This window comes from Pseudorca crassidens, chromosome 3 (genome assembly GCF_039906515.1).
Source record: "Pseudorca crassidens isolate mPseCra1 chromosome 3, mPseCra1.hap1, whole genome shotgun sequence".
NCBI lineage: Eukaryota > Metazoa > Chordata > Mammalia > Artiodactyla > Delphinidae > Pseudorca > Pseudorca crassidens.
Window position 1 is genome coordinate 112263457 of NC_090298.1, and position 20837 is coordinate 112284293.

The 20837-nt window shown below is 43.9% G+C and overlaps 2 protein-coding genes across 6 annotated transcripts in view; both read left to right on the forward strand.

The window, feature by feature from the left end:
• Positions 1-20837, forward strand: part of TXNDC15 (thioredoxin domain containing 15) — a 76066-nt gene that overhangs the window by 19314 nt on the left and 35915 nt on the right. For all 3 annotated transcript variants that reach the window (XM_067731792.1, XM_067731793.1, XM_067731794.1), the window contains exons 4-7: positions 481-611; positions 2525-6985; positions 7626-7729; positions 9826-9957. In XM_067731792.1, coding sequence (XP_067587893.1) covers positions 481-611; positions 2525-2721 — 328 coding nt within the window. In that variant the 3' untranslated portion in view covers positions 2722-6985; positions 7626-7729; positions 9826-9957. The remainder of the gene's footprint in view (positions 1-480; positions 612-2524; positions 6986-7625; positions 7730-9825; positions 9958-20837) is intronic.
• The window catches only part of PCBD2 (pterin-4 alpha-carbinolamine dehydratase 2), a 49902-nt gene continuing 35915 nt past the window's right edge, over positions 6851-20837 (forward strand). The window contains exons 1-2 of one of the 3 annotated variants that reach the window (XM_067731798.1): positions 6851-6985; positions 9826-9957. In XM_067731798.1, coding sequence (XP_067587899.1) covers positions 6902-6985; positions 9826-9957 — 216 coding nt within the window. In that variant the 5' untranslated portion in view covers positions 6851-6901. Of the gene's footprint in view, positions 6986-9825; positions 9958-20837 lie in introns of those variants that run through there. The other 2 variants (XM_067731799.1, XM_067731800.1) reach the window with 2 other exon arrangements.

Below are 20837 nucleotides of genomic sequence, written 5' to 3' on the forward strand. Positions count from 1 at the left end.
TGTCCTGCCTTAATTGTGAACTTCCTGGTGTGTTTGTTAGGTTGTAGATTCCTTTGCACCAACTCACTAACCTAAATGCTTAAGTTGAATCTTTTATGAGGGTTGGAGATGGGCATTCTGCAGAGTCTGAAATTTCTTCTGTTAGGTAAATAGACATAGTGTGCTTCGTTCATAAATTAGAATTTTCTGGTCTGATCTGTTTTGGCTGTTAAAAACAGAACTAGTGGAATAATTGTGTCATGGGCAGCTCCATGTTGTAACAGAAAGCAACTCAGAGAACAGAACACGAATGCCCCCAACCATGACCCACGAGGAAAGCTGTCAGGAGCAACTACAAACCTGTTGTTTCAGTATCAGGAGCCTCCATAGGTCACAGGAAACTGAGCCTTCCTCATTTATTTCCATCCATTCTGATATGGTAATTGTGTGAGGAAGCCCACTGTTAATTCAGGTTTTCTGACTGACTTCTCTCTCTTGTAGCCTTTCTACGAGGTTTGGCACTGTAGCTGTTCCTAACATCTTGTTATTTCAAGGGGCTAAACCAATGGCTAGATTTAATCATACAGACCGAACATTGGAAACGCTGAAAATCTTCATTTTTAATCAGACAGGTATGTAGAACACTGTAGAAGAAGACATTTTATTGCTGGAGGAATGTGCCTTCTGTGGGTTCGGATCTGCTACAGTATTATCCTTAAGTGAAGGATTCAAGATTGGCTTTAGGATATAAAACTTCTCTTCTAATGAAATGTTAAGATCCTGTTAAATGTCTCCTGGTCAGTGGCAAGCTTAACATGAATAGGTAATACTAATATGATTATAGATACCTTTAAAAAATATAACAGCTTTATTGAGATAAAATTTACATACTATATACCACTAGATACTGTTTTACATACATTATTCATTTAAGTATAATATTTACACAAAAATATGCATCAATCACTAGTGTACGTGGCACCGAATTTTCACAGAGTGAACACCGAGTAACCAGTACGCAGAAAGAGAACATCACCAGTCCCCTTTTAGCACTCTCACTCCTGTCCTCCCCAAGGATAACCACCGTCTTCACTCCTAACACCATAGTGTACTGTTCCTTGTTCTTTTGTTTTTGTTTTATTTTGCGATACACGGGCCTCTCACTGTTGTGGCCTCTCCCATTGCGGAGCACAGGCTCCAGACGTGCAGGCTCAGTGGCCATGGCTCACGGGCCCAGCCGCTCCGCGGCATGTGGGATCCTCCCGGACCGGGGCACGAACCTGTGTCCCCTGCATTGGCAGGCGGACTCTCAACCACTGCGCCACCAGGGAAACCCCAGTGTTCCTTGTTTTTGACTTTTATATTAATGGAGACGTACAATGTGGATCCTTCCACGCCTGGCTGATTTCACTGACCATTATGTTTATGGGATTCATCTGCATTGTTGTGTATGGTTGTGTTTTATTCATGTTTGTTGTTGTATAGAGTTCTATTTATTAATTCATTTGTAGATGCTATTTTAATTCCTTAATATTTGCCAAAACATAGGGCCTTATTTTTATCCTGTAAAAATTTGAGCACTGTACATTGATGAAATTTCCTTTGTTGGAAAATTCATTCCTCAAAAGCTTTAATGCCTCAGTTATGAGCACCCCTCTTCTTCCTGAAATATATTCACTGGAAGTAAATAAAAATTATAACATACCTTCCATATACTCTTAGCTGCATGTAATGACTTATATCTAACACAGAAGAACAAAGAACTGAGTTACCTCATAGGAGTAAAAGGCTTCTTACCAGGTAGTTAGTTATTCCAAGTCTTGTCCTGGTCCCCTGGTTGTCATTTAGATTGATATGGACAGGGGGAGCCATTTTGCTCAGTGCTCCCAGAAAACTTAGAACCAAATGAAATCTAGGAGTCACAGCATCTTTGGTAATCACTGATCCCAGTGGTGGTGAGTTGTTCTAACAATTCTTCTTTTTTTTTTAAATGAGCTCAGCTTAACTCTTTTTTTTTTTTTTTTTGGCCGTGCCACATGGCATGCAGGATCTTAGTTCCCCGACCAGGGAATGAACCCACACCCTGCAGTGGAAGTGTGGAGTCTTAATCACTGGACTGCCAGGGAAGTCCCCTAACAATTCTTTCAGTAAATTATTTAAAAACATTTTGAATTTAGCATTACTTACCCTGTGAAAACATTCTGTAGACTCCTGAGAATAGCTTTACTAGTTGTTGAACATTGGTCTTGAAAGAGAACAAAAGACAACTCACACAGTGCACTGACTAAGACCTTTCTGGTGAGTTCATTGAAATTCTGGTGTTTTAGCTTTGAACAGCTGAATGGATTCCTGCTCCTTTGATGTGGTGGGGAGAAGGGCAAGTTACAGATTACACTGACAGGCAAGTGAAACCCATCCCAGATATACTAGCTGTGGTGTTTATTTTAAGACTGCATATCATTTTGCATACCATGCAGAATACTTAAGAAAATTCTGTAGCGGGTATGTTTTCTATCTCATTTGAAACAACTGATTTCTCTTTCAGGTATAGAAGCCAAGAAAAACGTGGTGGTAACTCAAGCTGACCAAATAGGTCCTCTTCCCAGCACTTTGATAAAAAATGTAGACTGGTTGCTTGTATTTTCCTTATTCTTTTTAATTAGTTTTATTATGTATGCTACCGTTCGAACTGAGAGTATTCGATGGCTAATTCCAGGACAAGAGCAGGAACATGCGGAGTAGTGATAGACTCAAAGGAGAGTTGGAAAGAAGAATTTCAATCCTTCATTTCAGAAATTAACGCTGCAATTTCATACATTTTCTCCAGCGAAGCGCTGACTTACAACTTCAGTCAGATTGAAAGAATCATGTGTTTGTTGAACTGTTGAATGTGTAAAAAATTATAAACTGGTGTTTCTAACTAGTATTGTAATAAGCAAATGCAAAAATAGTCCATAACATTCAGTAAAAATTCTTGTTTTTACTACTTGAACATTACCCAGTACTTAAGGGAGTAATCCAGTTTGACATGTGAAGATGTATTTTGGTGGAATAGTGAGTAGAATGACAGTATGCTTACTATATAGAGGCAGAAATAGGACTTTCAGGTTATAGTTTTAGAAAACTCTTGATTTCTTGTATATGTCTGAGAAAGTTGGTTTTCTGTTCATTTGCCATTTCTCTCCCAGAGTCAGTAAGCAGGAAAGTGTTCTTTTATGGGAAGAATAATTAGGATCGATAAGTGTGCCCTTTCAAGTAGCAACCAATGGGAAAATAAAGTCAAATACCTTGGTGTTCATGATCTCTGATTTCACTGAAAGCATCTGAAGTGGTTTAAGAAGTTGTTTCTGGGTAAGGCAGATATTAATCAGCATGCACTAATTAAACCTTAAAATGTTCTTGGAATTGTGCTAGGTTTAGTGAGAGTCAAAAGAAATATAAAGTACTGTTGTTGCCCACAAGTTGATTCTAGTCTAGTTTAGGATACGTGTAGAGATAACATGTCATTTACATAAACTTTTTGAAAAGCTGTTTCTAAAAGATCCCTTAAATTCAGATATGACAGCTGACTACATAATGATAAACTACTTTTATACTGATCATTTCCAGAGCTTTAGATAGAATAGTTCATAAGGCGTCCTAAATTCTATGAAAATAGAACCTTAGATGAGTCTCCTTCTGAGTGTAACATTGGTTGAGAGTTTACAATGTTATGTGTCAATGTTATGTGTCATGCTGTGGACAGCTCTGGCTGGGGTAGTCACTGGCAGGAGGGGACCATAGCTCAGAACAGTACCATTATTACTTCCATTTTACAAATGAGCAAACGGGCATATTGAGGTTAAATAAGTTACCTAGGTTACATACACAGTACATTGGTGAAGCTGGGATTTGAACCTTCACGTGTATGTTTATCTGTACGTATAAGAAAAGAGACCTCTAGTTATTCCATCTCTTATAATAATAACCAACATTTGAATATTACTGCGTGTGCCAGCTACTGTTTGAGGTGCTTGACATACACCGTTTCATTTATCTGTACAATAGCCCTCTGAGATTGACACCACTCTAAAATGAGTAAATGAGGCCCTAAATAACTTGCTCTTGGTTATACAGCTTCCAGTGGTGGAACCCAGCTTCAAACCTAAGCATTCTGACTCCAGAGCCTCTATGTGGGTTGGTACCCAGTCCTGCCTCTCTGCCATGGCTCAGGCAACCATCGTATGCCTATCACTCCGGTCTTTCTCTTATGTGTGTTTCCCATACTTGTAGTCATGATATAGCGTTTTTCTTCTTTTGCTTAACAAATAATAAATATTTCACTGTTGGTAATAGTTTTCCTAACCGTGGCTACATAATAGGCCTTTGAATAGATTCAGCATTACTTATCTAACCTGTGCTCTTTTGCTGGATTTACGGTTGTGTATATAGTCTTATTTCCTTGGGGGCAGATTCCAAAGTGGGCGTTATCCTATCAAGGATACAGGAATTTTCATATTGTTTGATATGTAACGGGGTCCTATTCTAGTCTGGAGGGTGAGGAAAGGCTCCCAGGATGACCAACAGATCCATGGCTTTGCTTCTGACACTTAGCTCAGATAAGCTACAGAGCTTCCCCTGGAGGGAAATGTGGAGCAGGGCTGCTCCCTGGAGGGGAGGTGCAAGTGTGGAGGGTCAGCCGGAAGCACTGGTGTTGAGGGACAGGGAAGCAGATGGGGGGAAGGAAGTGGTCCAAGACCAGCTAAACCACCCCAAGCCAAACATGTCTGTCGAGAACACCATGTACCAGGAACCAATGCCAGAAGGGGACTGCAACTACATGGAGGATAGCAAGGATCATCACAATGCCAGCCACCAGGGATATAAGTCCAAACACTTCTGTCCATGACTTCTTGGTATCAGAGTTGCCAATGAAAACAACATGGTCAAGCACTGGATGGAAGTGTTTTTATTCACTTAGAGACAGCAAGATCAGTCACAGTAGTGTGCAGAGTGGCTCATGGGTGTCCCTCACCCCCAGCCTATGGCTAAAGAGCACCCCTCTAGTGCCATAGCATTGTGTGCCCCAAGGTCATTGACATCCATGCTTAAGCAGAACAAAGGAGCACACATTCAGTCTGAAAGAGGGAAGGATACCTTCACAGGCTGATAAGCCTGGCACAGTGTGTGTGGGCTCTTTTTTGGTAAGGAAGTGTCCCAGGTCCAAGGCCTATTCTTATGTGAAAGACTGTGAGCAGGAGACTGCTTTTCTCAACAGTGTTCATTACAGACGATGTGCCCAGTAAATCTTTGCTGAGGGACTTAAATCCTGCTAAGAGACCTACATGTGAGGGCCGGGCATTCACAGCCCCTCCTGGTGGACATCACTTCCCCTGGGCCCTAACTAGCACTAGCATTCTGCTGCTGCTTTCATGACTAGAGCTGACATGCCACAGTCTCGTACAGTGTGTTAGGGAAGGAAAATGTTAGGGAAGGAAAATGATGAAAGCAAACTACTGAAAATGATGAGAGGTCTCCAACTTGTTACCTCACAACTACCAGTTCATTTCTCAGTTCTCACTTTAATGAGCAAGTTTCTGTAGCGTTTTTCATGATCCTAAAAACCCAAAGTAAATATTGGAAATACAATTTTTAATTCCAACCCCTGCCTCTGTCCACCTAAGGCATCAGGCAAAGGAAACTAGAATGTCTTAGGTAAATGCCTTGAGATCAGTGACATCTGATGAAGGTCTACAGCAAGATTGCTCTGCTGAGTTTTCATCAAGTGGGCAAAAGGGAAGAAGATGGGCTGGGCCATGAGTCTGAATTTTCGACTATTTTGGGTAAAAAGGCTTTATATTTTGCAAGTCCACATGAGAAATAAAGCCAAATGCTAGCAACTGCTAAGTTGAACTTAAAATTGACTCGTTTTAAAAAAATATTCGAGTGTATTGCTATGTCCTCTGCAAAACTGCTTATATTATTAATTTGCTTAAACTAGTAAAAAAAGATACAAGTGCATATACTAAAAACCACTGAATTGTACACTTTAAAGCGTGAATTTTATGGTATGTGAATTACACATCAAAAAGAAAGGCAAAAAAAGGAGTAATGATGATAAGAGAATAAAATACTAATACAAATATAAAAAAGACTACTTCTTTTATCGAAAACTAAATATATAAAAAAATATCTAAATCTGTCCACATGTATCTCCGAGGTGCCTGTGTACCGTGCCTGTGCTACCTTCTAGAGAGCACTATGAGCTAGATTTCCAAATTATTTTATCTAGGCAAAGACAGATGAGCCAGTTTGCCCAGAGCATTGGCAGCTAAGTAATAACAGAGCAGAGCTCACTTTCCAACCGGCGGCCCCCTGCCTTATAAGGCCCTTATGCGGATCACTATGGTTCACTCAACCGCGAGCAGAGGGGAGTGGTCCCCAATCACCCCCCGCCCCTCTGCAGCTCATCTGTTCCTGCCCCTGCCCGCGACGTCCTCCCGCCTGCGCGGACTGTTCGCCCCACCGCCCAGAAGGGAGCCCAGTGCGGTCAGACGGTCGGCGACAACCCGAGGCCCGGACACCGAAGAGCGAGGCGGAGGTCCATCCTCATCGCCTCGCCAGCACGCCTACCGCTCTCGCACAGGCGGGAAACCCGGCACCGGGCAGGGATGACGAGGACGGGCCGCAGAGCCGGGGTTGACAGCATCTGGGCCTGCGGAGGCCTGCCGGGGGCCTGCCGCGCGTCCGCCTAGATGCCAGCAGCGTCGCCGGCCATTGTAGCATCTGGGGGCCTTCCGGGGCAGGTCCGCGTCTGGGCCTGCGCGGCGCGGGGCCGGGTTGTGCGGGAAGTCCTGGGCCGTGGCTGGGAGCTGCCGGCTCGGCCCCTGACTTCGGGCAGGGGCGGTCAGGCAGCGCGCCGGGCAGCCCTCGGCCAGAGATTATGGCTGCGGCGCTGGGGGCGCGAGCGGCGACGCGGCGTTGGTTCGCGGCTCTGCGGGGCAGGAGCCAGAGCCTCGCGGCCATGGTGAGTGCCGAGGGCTCGCGGTGCGGGAGGAGGGCGAGGCCCCCCCGTGCCGGCCGAGGGGCGGAGGGACCGGCGCAGGCCCCGAAGTGGGCCGGGCCTTCGGGCTGGGACTTTGGGTAGGCACGTTTGGGCACCTGGCACCTGCCCGACGCGCTGGTCTGAGACAAGGGTGGCCGCAGCATCTGACAGTTTTCCCTTGGCCTAGAATTCCGTCGTAGCCTACGAAATTGCCAACCGGAAAACAAACCAGGACGACTTTCGTTAAAAAAAAAAAAAGTGAATACGAAAAGTAGTTGTGAAAATATTTCACGGTTAGGGACTCTTTATGTGATTAAGGTGGCGTTGGGTCCTCTAGATTGTGCGCTCGGTGAGAGCAGGCACCGTCTTCGTCTCGGCTCTGAACGGGGCACTGAATGTTGAATTAACTCATTTGCCTTGGTGTTAATTTTTTTGAGGAATTACCAATAAATTATTTTTTTGGTTGCACATTGATTCTTTCCTCTTCCGAGGGGCGTCCCGCCCGTTTCCCCGCTTTAGAAGTTAACATATTGGGGGGTAAGTTAACTTGAGGGAAAGTTTTAACTTGCAGCACCACCTAGTGGGAAAATACTGCATTAAACTCACCATTTCATTTTCTTAGATTGCTTGCCAGAGCCCATTTGGCAGTTTGAAATTCTTTAATAGAAGAAATGTAAAATAACTCGATGACGGAGAAGATGAGCACTCTGTTTTGTGGCCACTAAGGTGAGAACGCAAGATGAGTGCTTACTGTCACCTAGGCGTGTCCCAAGGCATACCTGTGTCTAGGGTGCTGGTGATCAAGTAAAATTGGGGTGTTTGGGGAGGGATGAATAAACAGCCGCGATTGGAGTGGCTGCCACATGCCAGACTCTCTGCTGGGTGCCTTCACACTTAAGATCTCTTTAAACCTTTAAAAAAATCTGGGCAGGTGGATACTGTAACATTCCCCACTGTAGAACGCTGCTACTCAGTGAGAGGCTAAGTGATTTATTCAGCACCCACAGCTGAAAGTAACAAAGCTAGGCTTCGAATCAAGGTTGCTCTCCAAATCCTATGCTTTCCCCTGTCGCTCCCCACACCTCCCACAGGAAAAAAAAAAGAAAGTCCACCACAAAGGGTTCTGCAGAGGGTATGTCCCCAAGGGGACCATTTGTGTTATGTAGGTGAAGTGACTTCATTTCACAGTCCTGAGCACGGTCCCTATTCCTAGGCAGACATCTGTGGTGAGCGCACATTGACCTCACTGGGGATGTGGATGGTGGAGAGGGTGGAGGAAAACAGCTCAGAGTGTGCTCCACAGACTCCGGGTGACTGCGGCATTGCCCACAACATGGTTAATAGTTTCCTTTGCAGCTACTCAGTGATTCCAAAATAGTTTAAATTGAATTAAAATATTTATTTAATAAAAATTTTAGCTTGTTTCCTGTAGCAGGTCTTTATGTGAAATTTTTCAGAGCTGTCATTGTAAAGCTAATCGATACATTGGTTCTTAATAGTAAATGGTTTTTGATAACAAGCCTTTAAATGTTTTTATTTAATTAAGAGGTATTCTCACTTTCTCTTTTGTTAGTTGTAGGGAAGGGTAGCTGGCCTAGCAAGGAAGAGAAACTAGAAAATTGACTCATTAGCGTCCTTTTGTCCTCCTCGTAGAATAAGTTGTCTTTAAGTTTACTTACTTTGCCTTCTTAATTACATTGATGTCAATGATAAAGGGTTGTAGGATTTCTGAAGTGGGAATGAGTTGAAGTTTCATGGCAGAGGATACAGCTCAGCCCCCGGTTGCCCTTTGATAAGGAGCCCTCACATTAGTTCAGTCTTTCTGGGTGCCAGTCCCTCCCTCATCTGAGACGATAGTAACCCTGCATGTAGGGAAGACAGGAGGTACTGGTGGGCAGTTATGCCAGAGCGAGAGCATAGCTCTTCTGACTTCTCCTAGAGTATCCTTATCTTCTGTCTGACATGCTGCTTAGAGTTCTTTCAGTTAAAAAACTAATAGCATGGAAAGTGTGGACCTGTTAACCAACAGAATTCCGGATTTGGGAACGTCATCACCAGGATGAGTAGGAACAAGGTGGACAGTTGCGCACAAGTGCTTCTGACTGGGCAGCGCTCTGGCCAGACAGTTGAGGGAGTTTGTCTTACCGGTGTTTCTGAGAAAACTCGTTCCACTAAAGCAGGGGCTTTTTACCTGTAGTCCAGAGGGTCTGTGGACACCCAGAAGTTATTATACAAAATCCCCTGTAAATGTGCATTTGATTTTTCCTCTTTGAGGATTGGTTTTCATTACAATTGAAAGGGGATGGTGAACCCAGATAGTTGAGACTCATGTGAGTAAGGACTGAAGGCTACTAAGGTGCTGTGGGACCATCCAAAGAGCAGTAGACCAGGAGTTTAGAGCCCTGGGTTCCAATCCTGGTTCTGACGATGGACTTGCAGGGTTTCCTTGGGTGGGTGTGTTTGCCGCAGTTTCCCAAGTCCTGGAGTGCTGGCCTTTGGTGATGATCTTTGGTAAGATGGACAAATGGTTGATCTCAGCTGTGTCTGTAATAAACCAGAGAAGCTGAATTGTAAAGTTTGAGGCATGTGTAAGGGGTGATAAACCCACATACAATGGAGACAGCTGATTCTGTACAGAGCTAGCCTTGTTTTTGTCTGTTTTTTGAGAATTGTGTATTTTGAGAACAAAGTAATCAAAGATGGTTAGAAGTTGTTGCCCTTAAGACTTTTTTCCACCTCTCTACATAAGGTAAAGAGCAGTAAATTTATTTGAATTTAACCAAACCTCTACATTTCAGGTATTAAATGTGTTCTTTTCATAGTCAGCAGATGCTCACTGGTTGACAGCAGAGGAGAGGAACCAAGTTATACTTGACCTTAAAGCAGCAGGATGGTCGGAATTAAGTGAGAGAGATGCCATCTACAAAGAATTCTCTTTCAAAAATTTTAATCAGGTAATTATTACATATTCCTGCTTGTGCCATGGTCTATTTTTGTCACCTTAGGCTGTAACTCTTTTAATACTACTGGTTGTCTGGTGCCCTGTGGGTCCAAGATCCAAATCCTTTCTTCCTTAAGAATTCAGTGATAGTTACTCCTTCCTTGTTGACAGCTGCTACCACCCAACTGGGTGAGTCTCAGCTCTAGGGGAAGAGGGTGATTTGTGTGATTTGGAAAATCAGATTCTGAAACCTCTATTGCTCTGATTTGGTGTTGGTTAGGAGATTTAATTTCCTTTCAAATCTTGAATAACATTAACAGAGAGTGTGAGCTTTTTATACTGATCAGAAGGGGACATGAGTAAAAGCGGTTGAGAAACATACACCTGCTTGACTGATTTCCCCTACTTTTCTTGGATGGTTGTCAAGTTTTCTTTCTCCTTATAGTTGCATTTCTGTCTCTAAATCATCTCCCAAGCCGCACCCTCTTCTCAGATTGGCTCATTTTCTGCAAGCCCAATAGCCAGCCCTTGAAGCTTTTCTTTCTTTCTTTTTTCTTTTTAATAAATTTATTTATTTATTTATTTATTTATGGCTGTGTTGGGTCTCCGTTGCTGCGCGCGGGCTTTCTCTAGTTGTGGTGAGCGGGGGCTACTCTTCGTTGCGGTGCGCGGGCTTCTCATTGCATGGCTTCTTTTGTTGCGGAGCATGGGCTCTAGGCGCATGGGCTTCAGTAGTTGTGGCTCACAGGCTCTAGAGCGCAGACTCAGTAGTTGTGGTGCACGGGCTTAGTTACTCCACGGCCTGTGGGATCTTTCCGGACCAGGGCTCGAACCTATGATGTCCCCTGCGTTGGCAGGCGGATTCTTAACCACTGCGCCACCAGGGAAGTCCTGAAGCTTTTCTTAAAAGCTGATCCCTGCCTTCGAGATTCAGCCTTAACAGGGGAACTGTTCCATTAGGGCCCCACCCTGTTTAGAGAGTCATCTCCCATCAGTTCTTACTCCATTGCATTTATATAAGGTCAGTGCTTTAGACTATTCCATGTTTGTTCAGTTAGTTTGATAATCCTCTGGACAGATTTATTGTTTTTATTTATATTAGGTGTCAGCATCTAGAAGGCAGAGATCCTGTTGGCTTAAATAACTGTCTATTGTACATAACACAGTTCAGGGTACAAACAAGCATTTGATAAATGCAGACATTGATTACAGTGTTTGCTTGTTTCTGGAAGGGTGTCTGAGGACCAGATTTCCACCAAAGAAACCTTGACATGTTTTCCTAGTAAATGCCGTTGGCTCCACTGTGCCGCATGCCCTATTCTGGTCTCCATCCATCTGGCTACCAGCCTTCTGCTGTGTCTCCAGCTCCTGAGGAAACCTGGACCAAGCCAACTCCTTGTCCCTGCTGCCCCACATGCTTGATGGCTCTTGTCAGGGGCTTAGCACTCTGTGGCTGGTGGCAGGGAATCCCATTGGTACAGTAAGCTTGTGCATAAGCTCTAGGTAGCATTTTCCAAGCTTATTAAAAGTCTTACATGTGTACAGCCTGACTTCTTTAAGCCTGGGCTAATTTATTGGGCTTGAACATGTGGCTTAAAGTACTTGAGTAGTGTTGCCTCAGACTCTGCCCATGAGTCAGTCATCCAGCCCCACTCTAACCTTGTGCTCAGGGTACTTTCGGAAATGGTGGGGGGAATGGAAGCTGTGCAGGGTGTCCTTGATTAATTATAACGTTATTCACCAGGACACTTAATTTTCTTGGCTTCCCCCCCCCACTCCCTTCACTCACCTTTTAGGAAAAAGAGGCAGATGACAAGAAAATCAGCTGATGTCAGGGAACGTATTCAGAGAACCAGCACTGATATTATATCCTGCGGTTGGTTTTCTAGCCAGGCTCCTATGACTTCTGCATGTAATGGCCTGTAGTGGCAACTGATGTCATGACAAGTGTCAGTGCCCACCAGCCAAAGACCACCAGGAACATACCAATAGCTGAACAAGTTAGGCTTATTGCTTGTTGTGGTGAGGAAGAGTGCACGCCATAGGGAACCGTGGGGCATCTCAGGAAGACGGTGTTGGAAAGACTTACTACCGGATTTGGGCTGGTGTTGGTGATTTTGGAGTCTTTAAGGATCAGAGCTTTGCTCTGGGTTGGATGCTGTCTGCAAATGGGCTCTTCTATGATTCACTATTTTAATAAATCTTACCTAGAGGGAGAATGGACTAAAGTGGGGCCAAAGCTGAAACTGGTAAAGAAGCAGCAGTCACTCATTAGCCAGGAGAGGCGGGTGCTTGGTGTTTTGTGATTTGGACAATGTTCACATTTTGTTTGTGTTGAGATATCATTGTAGAGTGATATCTGTGATACTCCGCATTACATTATTGTCATGATTACAATAATCATTACAAGAGTGGTTATATTTTTGTCCTAATCCTTCATGGTCACAGAGTGGCCTTGTCTGATGTTGCTGTTGCTGTTCAGCACCAAGGCCTAGGTTTGGGTTTGGCTCCTAGCAACTTGGAGGCCTAGGTGGCAGTCCAGGCCAGCTCCCAGGTGTCAGGGCTGCTTTTCCCTTTTTTGCAACTAATGTTTAGAGTGATGACCCTCTGGCATTGATGGATCCTCACTTATCTTTCATTTATTTTTCAATACAGAAAAGGTATTTTTTAAAATTATAAAGCAATGATATAAAACATTAAAATACGATGAGAAATAAAAATAAAAATTTTCCCATTGCAACTACTTCCATCTTTTTACCTATTCTCTTCTAGTCTTTCTCCATATGTATAGTTTATTCACAATGTGGCAATTGTGCACGCAGTTAAATTTTTTTAAAGTAGTTTAATTTTTATTGTAAAAGCAATATTCATTACCAGATATTTATGAAGCCCCTTCTCTGTGCCAGGCACTATTCTAAGCTCATGTAGCTCCCTTTCTAGCAGAGAAGATAGACAATAAACAAATGAACAAATAATATAGTTTCATGTAGTGATGAAGTCATGAGGGGGAGTAAAGTAGGATATTGGGATGGGGGTGACGGAGGGGTGAGCCCACTATTTAAGATGGAGGGGGCTGGAAAGGCCTCTCTGGGGAGGGGACATCTGAGGCCTGAGTAATGTGAGGGAGCTGAGCATGTGAAGACCGAAGGAAGAGCATTTCTGGTGGAGAGACAGCAAGTACCAAATTCCTGGAGCAGGAGTGATCTTGGTGTGATTGAGGAAGAGCCAGGGGGCCCGTTTCTGGAGCGGACAGAAAGGAGAAGAGGCTGAAGGGAGGGAGGGGCCAGAGCACTGGAGCCTTGTTGCCGTGCAGGGAGTTTGGATTTTATTCTGTGAAGGAAAAAGCCCTTGGAGGGTTTCAGGCAGAGAAGTGCCATTATGCAGTTTATGTTCTAAAAAGATCACCCTGGCTGTTCTGCTGTGAACAGATGGTAAAAGGGCAAGAGTGGCAGCAGGCAGATTGTATGCGTTGCCATGTGATAGGCTAGGCAAGAGATGGTGAGAGACTATGGGGGAGGCAGTGGTATGTGGAGAGAAACGCAGGATTTCTCATTTATTTTAAAGATAGAACAGTCCAGACTTGCTGTTAGATTGGATGTGGGGGAAGGAGAGGGTCAAGGATGATCCCAAGGTTTTGGTGGTGCCACCGGTGCCATTTACTTGGCTGGGGAAAGTGGAGTGGAGAGCAGGGTAGGGAATTAAGAATTCCATTTTGGACATGTCAGGTTTGAGATACTTACTAGTCACCCCAGTGGCAATATTGGATCAGCAGTTGGTGATATGAGGTCAGAGTTCAGGCTGGGGATAACAGTTTGAGAGCCGTCAGAGGGGATAATTGTCCTGGATCGGCAAAAGAGGGCAGGTGGAGGTGCAGGCATGGTACCTCCATGGTGATAGGAAGGAAGGCTGAGTGTGTGTGTACAGATGCAGGTAGGTTGCCACGTTCGCCTTGGGAAGAAGAGGTAGTTTTCTCTTCTGATTGCTTCTGTTTTTTTAATGAAGTCATCAGTTGAGAATGAGTCGGAGTGGGAGGGAGGAGTGTTGGAGATCTGGAAAAATAGGAAAAGGCATGAAATAGTCCTCTTAGAGACTAAGACATTGAAGGAACTGTGAAATGTGGGCAGTTGCTGGGCAGTTCTCAGTGTCACTGGAGATTTATGGGCAAACATTTAAGGTGAGGATCTTGTGTGTTTTGTCCAGCCATGTTCAGCTGCTTGGGCACAGGCTTGGAGTATGTGCAGGGTTGGGCTTAACAAGGGCTGAACTTCTTTTGTTTTTTAATTTATTTTATTGAAGTATAGTTGATTTACAATGTTGTGTTAATTTCTGCTGTATGGTGGTTCAGCTATATACACGCGTGCATGTGCACACACACACACACACATTCTTTTTCATATTCTTTTCTATTATGGTTTATCACAGGATATCCGTGTGCTGTACAGTAGGACCTTGTTGTTTATCCACTCTCTATGTAATAGTTTGCGTCTACTAAACACAAACTCCCAGTCTATCCCTCCCCCACCCCCTTCTTCCTTGGCAACCACAAGTCTGTCCTCTATGTCTGTGAGTCTTTTTCTGTTTCGTGGATAGGTTCATTTATGTTGTATTTTAGATTCCACATATAAGTGATAGCATATGATATTTGTCTTTCTCTTTCTGACTTACTTCACTTAGTATGATAATCTCTAGGTCCATCTATGTTGTTGCAAATGGCATTATTTCACTCTTTCTTATGGCTGAGTAATATTCCATTGTATATATGTACCACATCTTCTTTATCCATTCCTCTGTCAGTGGACATTTACGTTGTTTCCATGTCTTGGCTGTTGTAAATAGTGTTGCAGTGAACATCGGGGGATGCATGTATCTTTTTGAATTATAGTTTTGTCCTGATATATGCTCAGGAGTGGGATTGCTGGATCATATGGAACTCTATTTTTAGTTTTTTTGAGGAACCTCCAAACTGTTTTCCATAGTGGCTGCACCAATTTACATTCCCACTAACAGTGTAGGAAGGTTTCGTTTTCTCCACACCCTCTCCAGCATTTGTTATTTGTAGGTTTCATGGTGGCCATTCTTAACTGGTGTGAGGTGGTACCTCATTGTAGTTTTGATTTGCATTTCTCTAATAATTAGTGATGTTGAGCATCTTTTCATGTGCCTGTTGGCCATCTGTATGTCTTCTTTGGAGAAAGGTCTATTTAGGTCTTCAGCCCAGGTTTTGAATGGGTTGTTTGTTTTTTTTGTTATTGAGTTGTATGAGCTGTTAACAAGGGCTGAACTTTTGGCAGATGAATGCAGTGGAGGAACAGGGGGCAAGGAAACTAAGGATGTGTGCAAGGGAGGGTCAAAACATTGGACTTTGGAGTCTAAGCTGGTGAGGAGGGAAGTGCAGTTGTGATGTGGGAGATGGAAAGTGAAGAGGTCGGAGTGTCAAGTAATATAACCTTTTTGGAGAGCAATTGGGTGATGTGTATCAACTTTTAAAATACCCATTGTCCAACAATACCCATCGCACGAATCTAGAAATTTATCTTCTAGGTACAGTCCCCCGTGTATGCCAGATGGGTATGAGAGCATGTCCACTCTAGCCTGTGGACCTGTAACTTTTTATTGTGAGCAGGCATTTCCACATGCGTGTGTATGCCTTGCTAAGACCATGTCTCCCTCACTGCAGCCCTGCCCTTAGCAGGAGTTAGGGGAGGCCCACTGTGCTGCATGTGACAGCACCTCTCCTGGCCTCAGCTTTACACGCTGGAGGGAGCCATGGTCAGAGCTGATGACCCCCATCTCCCCTAAGAGACTTCACACTGGGTGTTAGCATGTATTTTTTTTTAGTCTTTGCTGAATATATAGGTAAAAAATGTTCTGTTTTTTTGTTCAATAGGGTATGAACATTTTCCAGTTCTTTTTTTTTTTTTTCCGGTACGGCGGCCTCTCACTGTTGTGGCCTCTACCGTTGCGGAGCACAGGCTCAGGACGCGCAGGCTCAGCGGCCATGGCTCACGGGCCCAGCCGCTCCACGGCATGTGGGATCTTCCTGGACCGGGGCATGAACCCGTGTCCCCTGCATTGGCAGGCGGACTCTCAACCACTGTGCCACCAGGGAAGCCCTCATTTTCCAGTTCTTTATACAGTCTTGTCTTTTTACTTACAATAAATCTTCAGGAGTAAGATTACACTTGTTGGGTGTTACTTTTTTTTTTTTTTTTTGGCTGTGCCTCGCAGCGTGTGGGATATTAGTTCCCGACCAGGGATGGAACCCGTGGCCCCTGCAGTGGAAGCGCGGAATCTCAACCACTGGACCACCAGGGAAGTCCCGGGTGTTACAGTTTTTAAGTGGTTTGCTTATGTAGCGTGTGTGAAATGGTATTATAAGTTTGCTTTAGAATCCATTTCTTTTATTACTATAGAAATTGAACCATACATTTTAGAAACCTTTTCATTGACCCTGGATGGAAAAGCTACTTCTCAAAGCTTTGGGTTATTCTAGGTTTTACCATAAGAAGTAGCTAGTAAAATATATTTGGACTTTTTTCCTCTTAGAGGTTTTATTCCAAGATATGATTAGTTCCAAAGAGTCCACATGCATTTGATAGCTCAGATCGGCGCAAATACTTAGCGAATATAAATGTGAAAATTCCCGAGGGATCCTAATGGCGTAGGTGGATGAAGTGGCTGTGGGTTTTGGTTGCTGTTAGCCCATTGTCTTTCCTCGGTGGTGGTGCAAAGGTAATGGTGAGACTCTATGGGTGTTCCGAGCATGGCGGTGCCAGGGCTGAGGCAGGAAGTTTCGACACTTGGAGTACTTGGACTTAGGGTGGGGTTGGCATTTGTAAAGGAGTTTTGCTTTTTTTTCTGTTCATGTAGACATAAGGAGGGAGAGGTCTCTGAGTGACATGTAAACGTATTCTTAGGTGTTTGGCAACTGCAGGGTGATAGTGTTGAAAGAACAAAATGTCAGTTAGAAACGTGGGTGTGAGCCTTCCATAAAGATACATTTTGTTAGGCATTGTCATGTAGGGACAAGTGGGAAGCTTACAAAATCAGAGGAAATGGGTTTCCATGGTGGCACAGTGGTTAAGAATCCAATGCCTGCCTGCCAATGCAGGGGACACGGGTTCGAGCCCTGGTCCAGGAAGATCCCACATTGCTGCAGAGCAGCTAAGCCCGTGCACCACAACTACTGAGCCTGCGCTCTAGAGCCCGCGAGCCACAACTACTGAAGCCCGTGAGCCACAACTACTGAGCCTGCGAGCCACAACTACTGAAGCCCATGCTCCTAGAACCCGTGCTCTGCAACAAGAGAAGCCACTGCAATGAGAAGTCCGCTCACTGCAATAGAGTAGCCCCCGCTCACCGCAACGAAGACCCAACGCAGCCAAAAAAAAAAAAAAAAAAAATCAGAGGAAATTTTATGCTTTGGAAGCAGGTTTAGAAGATGAGGCTTTGAACCCAGGCAACAGCTACTCCAGATGCCAGCAGGTGGAGCCCTCCAGGGCAGGAGCCCAGGTGGGCCAGGCGGCATCACAGCCCCCTGGGAAGGCTGTCCCCAGTCTCTCCTTCTTGGATACTGGACCACACCTGTTCAGTGCAGAAACAAACTTAGTATCAGGAATAGGTAAGAGTGGGGGTGCGTCAGCTGACCTAGTTTGGTACCTTTTGGGTGAATGAAGAGTTCTGGCTGGAGGAGATAAGGATTTTCCACTTGGTAATGGAGAGCAGGTTTGATTCATGAGAGAGGGACTGAGCTTTGTGAAAAAGAACTGTAATTCTCTGCGTTCCAGGAGGAGCTCCTGTACCTTATCTGTGCTTTATTAGGTGGGCCTGCCTGCAGGGTATTCGATTTTGTTAGATGGAATCTTATGAACTGGCTGATATTCAGCCAGATTTGACCTACAAAAATGGCTCTTTTACATGGTTCAGTCTAATAGCTTGTCCAAGTTGAGTATCTCTCACAGGGCAGGGTCCCAGCTCTATTTGTGCTTTGTCTTGTTCATCACAATTTGGTTAATGTAACTGCTGCTGTTAAAAGATTTCTGGCACTGGAGTAGGGAGGGGGCTTCTGAATGGCCTCGGCGGTGGTGGCGATGGTGGAGGAGTGGGGTTCTGTGTGTCTAGCAGCAGTAACACCCACCATATGTGAGTTTGGGGTTTGTAAAATGGTTTCTATTCCTGTCCTGGAACTCCTGCTGTAGAGCAGTTGAAAGTTACTGTCGCTGACTTACTCTGTAAAGATGTTTTATTGAGGAATTTGATAATAGGCTTATGGTTAACATTCTGAAACACTTAGTGAAGTCAAAGGCTTGTTGATACCAGGAGACAGACAACTGTTAATGAAAATCTTAACGATCCTGGCAGGACATGGGTGGAGGTCTCAGGCACTCTCCTTGTGAACGAATTAGTTCAGTTTTTATTGTTCATTAAGTTATGAGTCAGTAATTCAGTAATATAAATGTCACATCTGAGTACTCTTGAAAGTGGATATTCACTGCCTGGTGAGGGTAAAGAAACACTCTCAGTGAGGATGTTCTTAAGGCTTCGGCTTCATATAGGTTAGAAAGTGTCATTTTGCTTTTAAAGTTTAGGCTATTATCTGTGTGTCTGGGAGCCAGGGAAAGTGAAAACCTGTCTGATTATCACACCAGTTGCTTGCTCTTAACATGTGCCCACTGATGGGCTTTTTTTTTTTTTTTTTTTTTTTTTGCGTTATGTGGGCCTCTCACTGTCGTGGCCTCTCTCGTTGCGGAGCACAGGCTCCGGACGTGCTGGCTCAGCGGCCATGGCTTATGGGCCTAGCCGCTCCGCGGCATGTGGCATCTTCCCGGACCGGGGCACGAACCCGTGTCCCCTGCATCGGCAGGCGGACTCTCAACCACTGTGCCACCAGGGAAGCCCCTGATGGGCTTTTTTAGCCAACTAGAAACCTGAGAAAGTGTTCACAGTTGTCATTGGAGTAGAGAGTAGAGACGCTACCTTTTAGTAAACTTTACCTAAAATTTGGGAAGCTGGTAAGAATATCTGCGTGGTGTTTTCATGTTGGTTTTCACTTTGAAGTTATTCCTGGAGTCCCGGGGAGTCCCGGGCAGGACACGCTGATGTTGTCAGGTGGTGGCTGGGACGTTGGTTTGGTGTCCATCAGGTTAGGGAAATTAGAGCCTAAAATGTTATCATTTGGAGTCTTGCTTCTGCTGTTTATGTCATAGAAGAGGTTTAGAGCTGATGTGTATTTGTAAAAACACATGTGATAGATAGACGGAGGGAAATGTAAAACAGGTGTAAAAAATGCAGATATGACACCACATTGCAGTGTGAAAATGTTGTGGTGATTACACCGTCCTTTAATAAAAATGGACTTTTAACTGCATCGTTTTTTCTTAGTAGTATAGTAAACCTTCTGTTTACACAACTTCGCCTGAGTATTTTGTAAAAGTCAAACAGCCAAGAAATATAATTTCCTCAAAAGTCTTTGTCTTGCCCTTTTACAGATGGCGTAAAATCAGGTGTGTAAAAAATAAAACGCAGTTTGAGCTGACGTGAAAGGTATTTCAGATTTATGCTTTGCAGATGATATTGGTATGATTAATGCATTCATTACTTTTTTTTACTGCTTTTCACAGATAATGTACATGATGCATGGAAAATGTTGTGGGTTTAAATCTTTGCCAGGTTTAGACTGTGACTATCAACAGATGTTATCATATAAGTACTATAATTATTATAAAATACAAAATTTGTCATGAAATGCATTGACATAAATTTCATTTATGTAAATTACTTTCATTAGTATAAAACCTTAGCGTAGCTGTTAGGGTTTGTGAAGCACTTTAGATGAGATTAACTTGGTATAATGTGGTCACAAATGGGCTGCTTTAAATTTAACTGACAAGAAAATAACACTCAAAAGTTAGGAAATTACTGAGGCATTTGTTTTCAGCCTGTGTTGCTGGTACCGCTTAAATAGGCTGAATATGAATTAATAACAATGGACTGCTGGCTCGATAATTACGGAAAATAATTTAAAGGAGACCTTAAGTAATCACTTAAAAGTATTTTGGTCGTGTTTTCTGCTCTGTTTCTGTTTTTCTTTGGTATGCCACTCCATTGTTTCAGTACAGCCATTATCAATAGTGTTTAGGTTTGCACAGCAAGAGTTTTGTCAATAGAGTTTTGGTGCATTAGGACCATGACATAGAAACTTGCACTCAGCTGTTTTGAAATACGGACGTTGGGTGCCTGATGAAGAGGCTTTATCAACTCTTTATCAGCTCTTCCGAGCAGTAACTACAACGCTGCAGTCATGTTCCTGTGGCCAGGTGGTGACCAGTGGCTTTCTCACCTCAGGAGGCACGTGGCCTACCAGAGCTCACCTTGGCTCTGAGCTCTCTGTGTTGCTCTTTTCTCTACATCCTTTTAAACAAAACAAAGCAATGCATCCTCTTCCCTGTGTTGCAGATAATTTACCATCATATTGCCCTTCTGATCCAGGCTGGAATGGGCCATTCTAACTAGTTCACTAAAATTAGTCCTCTGAATTTTACAGAAGGACACTGAACCAGACTGTGATCATGGACTTGCTGTGGTCACACGGGGTCATGTCACAGTTAGTAGGTGCCAGACTCATCTCTGGTTCCCACAGCAACATTTTTAGATCCTACTGTGATATAGAAAGGTATTTTGTGTTTACTTTTTTATTTCTTCTGGGAGATATCTTGCTTTCCAAGGACTGCTTGTTGGATTACTTTTCTGCCTTAGATGGGTTTGACAATACTTCCCTGAGAAAGGGGCTGTTCACCAGCTAGGACAAACAGAGCTGTGCTTGTGTGGGAGCAACCCAGGTATCATTGTTGAGCAATCAGACATCATTTAATTGTATCGTTAAAATCAGTCTTA